The sequence below is a fragment of the Clarias gariepinus genome, chromosome 13, assembly GCF_024256425.1.
Source record: "Clarias gariepinus isolate MV-2021 ecotype Netherlands chromosome 13, CGAR_prim_01v2, whole genome shotgun sequence".
Lineage (NCBI taxonomy): Eukaryota > Metazoa > Chordata > Actinopteri > Siluriformes > Clariidae > Clarias > Clarias gariepinus.
This window is the reverse complement of record NC_071112.1, coordinates 3,643,170-3,645,810: the sequence shown is the minus strand read 5'-3', so window position 1 is coordinate 3,645,810 and position 2,641 is coordinate 3,643,170. Positions and strand designations below refer to the sequence as shown.

Genomic DNA, 2,641 nt, shown 5'->3' with positions numbered 1-2,641 from the left:
GTGAGATAGAGAGTGAGATGGAGAGAATGCATACTGTTTGATGGAGAACAGGGAGCGGGTAGGGGAGGGAGAGCTAGCGTTGCTGTCGAATCAGAAGCAGTTGCCTCATCAGCTGCGTCCAATGACATCAGAGCAGGCTGATTCAGTGCAGGGAAGCTGCTCAGCTGCTGTTATTAATGAATGGAGCGTCTCTCTGCAAACATCTCACCGCTCCTCATCTCTCTCACTCGCTGCAGTGGTGAAAAAAACCTCAGAGGCTTCACCAGCTTTGGTATTGAGAAAATAATCAACCACAATGAAGAAGCAGCAGGAGGAAGATGAGAGCACAGACAGCACTCCATCCTGTAAAGCTCCACCATCTTCCTCTTCCTTATATGCCCTGGTTCCAGAACCGACCCGGAGATCCATCTCTATGGGTGACTTCCGTCGTGCCCAGCCTGGTTCCGAGACGCCGTCTGCCCCTGCCACGGCACCATCGTCCAAACTGGTGACCCCGAGCTCAAGCATGGAGTTTGAGGCGGCTCGACGGCGCCTGCTGGAGGTCGAGGAACGGCGGCGTGTCATCCAAGAAATGGAGCGGCGCCTGGAAGAACTGCGTGAGACGTTCGTTCGCTCGGAGCGTGAAGCAGCCGAGCATGGTGAGCTGGTGGCACGAGTGGCAGCCACTGCTCAGCAGAGCGAGCTTTACGTTTCAGAAAACTCTCAGAGGCTGAAGAAGGGACTGCGCTTCAAGCGGCATCGGCCCACCATCATCTTTTCGTCTATGTTGGGGCTCAGGACGTGTCTACCATGGCCGGTTAAACTCAAATAGCAGTGGGCAAGAAGAACTTCCTTGAAACATTTTTCAACACTGTATCTCTTCTGAGAACAGAGAGGAGAACCTTCATGAGTCCTGCTGCTTTGATGTGACACGCTAAAGCTTCGCTGCCATGCGAAACACCACACTACTGCTCGTAGAGCTGTGTGTATGTATGTATGTATGTATGTGTTGGAGATGCTTCACCGTCCTTGTAGTTGTGGATGTGTGAAGATGGCAGAGTGTGTGTAGTTGTCTTTTATAATTTTAATAATCTTTGTTATTGTACAGAGAGCGTCTCAGAGGTGCTGTCAAACAGCACAGGGAGTTGAAGTCATGTATACAAGCTCTCAAAACTGAAACTCCTGCTTCCTTCTATGAAACACATTGCCTACAGCCTGTAGAGTTGACGTGTCCCCAAGTCACGTTTTGCATCATTAGTGACGGTTGCTATATAGACGCTCCATATACGACACAGGGGACACAGGGGAAGGAGCTCTCGTCACCTCACACGTGGCCTCCTTGTACCGTCTCTGCTGCCTAAAAACTCTTCTTGTTAGTTTGCTTCAGAATGTACGGTATTACCAACAGAACCTCCAAGCCTAACATCGATTAATAGATATTTATACTGCTGCTTTATCTTAGACTGGATTTTTAGAAGGTTCTACATTTACTTAGTCACACAAGGACCTATATACAGCCTATGTTTCTTTTGTCTGTGTTTAGGGTTTAAACATTCAGGTACTGTATAAGACATAAAACACGAAAGATCATAATTGATCTGATGCTTTCCGGGTGTATTTACGCGTTGGCTGGTTCAACAGGGTCGATATGAACTCACTCAAAGCACCAATGCTGCATTTCTAACTACATCTCTGTTGTCTTCTGAGCAGTGTCTTTCATTACAATCAAAATGAGCCAGACGTTAGATCCCGGTCCTATACCCTTTCGAGCTCTTTCTGTGCGTTAGCAGATGTAGTGCACTTGTGAGGAAATTAAGGTACAATATGAAGCTCAGGAGGGATTTGTGTTAGTGGCAAGCGCAGGTTCTGTACTTTAGTGTATTCTCGCTCCCTACTTTCACACTGTTTAATGAGCAGAATAACCTTTATGGGAGTTGGATTCATGTGAAAATGATCTACACTCCTCTATGTCATCCTCCTTTGTGTGGAAATCCACTTGTGCCTGTGTATATAGAGAAATGCTTCCTGGATTCTCCTTGCAAACACTTAAGGTGCGCTTTTCTTCATTAATAAGAAGCATGCTGTGTGTTTGTAAAATGCAAGGATTTTATTTCAAATATATTTTACTTTAGTTTTTTACTCAGAAGGATGCTCTGATACTGTACACCCCCCCCCCTCCTCCCCTCCCCTCCCCTCTGCATTAACTCCTTCAGAACACACACACACAGTCACGCAACAATCCGCATTCCGGACTGTGAGATTATAATAATAAAAATAAATAATAATAATAATAATAATAATAATAATATATAGCATTATTTCTTTATAAACAACGCAGTCATGCTTGTAAACGAATCTTGAGCGCGAGCTGACAGGATTTCCAGAACCTTCCGCTTCAAACTTGCACAAACCCGCCTCCGTTAGCTCAGCGCTCCCACGCATGCGCAGTGCCGAGCCCGCGTTGCTGCAGCGCCGTGACCTTACGTCACTCGGGGTTTGATAGTTGAGGTTCACTCAGCGCCATGTTGGATTTCAGAACAAAAAAAGAAAAACTTCAAATAAATGCTCAAATAAATACGTCATTGTACCTAGATTACTGTAAAACATAAGTACATTTAATATAAGTATATCCACATGCACTATGTTCTATAATGAAACTAAC

General features: G+C 45.5%; 1 protein-coding gene across 1 annotated transcript; it reads left to right on the top strand.

Annotated features, from left to right (window-relative positions):
* Window positions 1-247: 247 nt before the first annotated feature.
* Window positions 248-2,118, top strand: LOC128536271 (TMF-regulated nuclear protein 1-like). The gene has a single exon (XM_053510466.1). The coding sequence runs from the start codon at window positions 296-298 to the stop codon at window positions 809-811; it is 516 nt and encodes a 171-aa protein (XP_053366441.1). The 5' UTR covers window positions 248-295; the 3' UTR covers window positions 812-2,118.
* The last annotated feature ends 523 nt before the right edge of the window (window positions 2,119-2,641 follow it).

What these genes read in the sequence shown, in the direction of transcription:
- LOC128536271 (XM_053510466.1), top strand. Translation starts at nt 296, where the DNA reads ATGAAGAAGCAGCAGGAGGAAGATGAGAGCACAGACAGCACTCCATCC.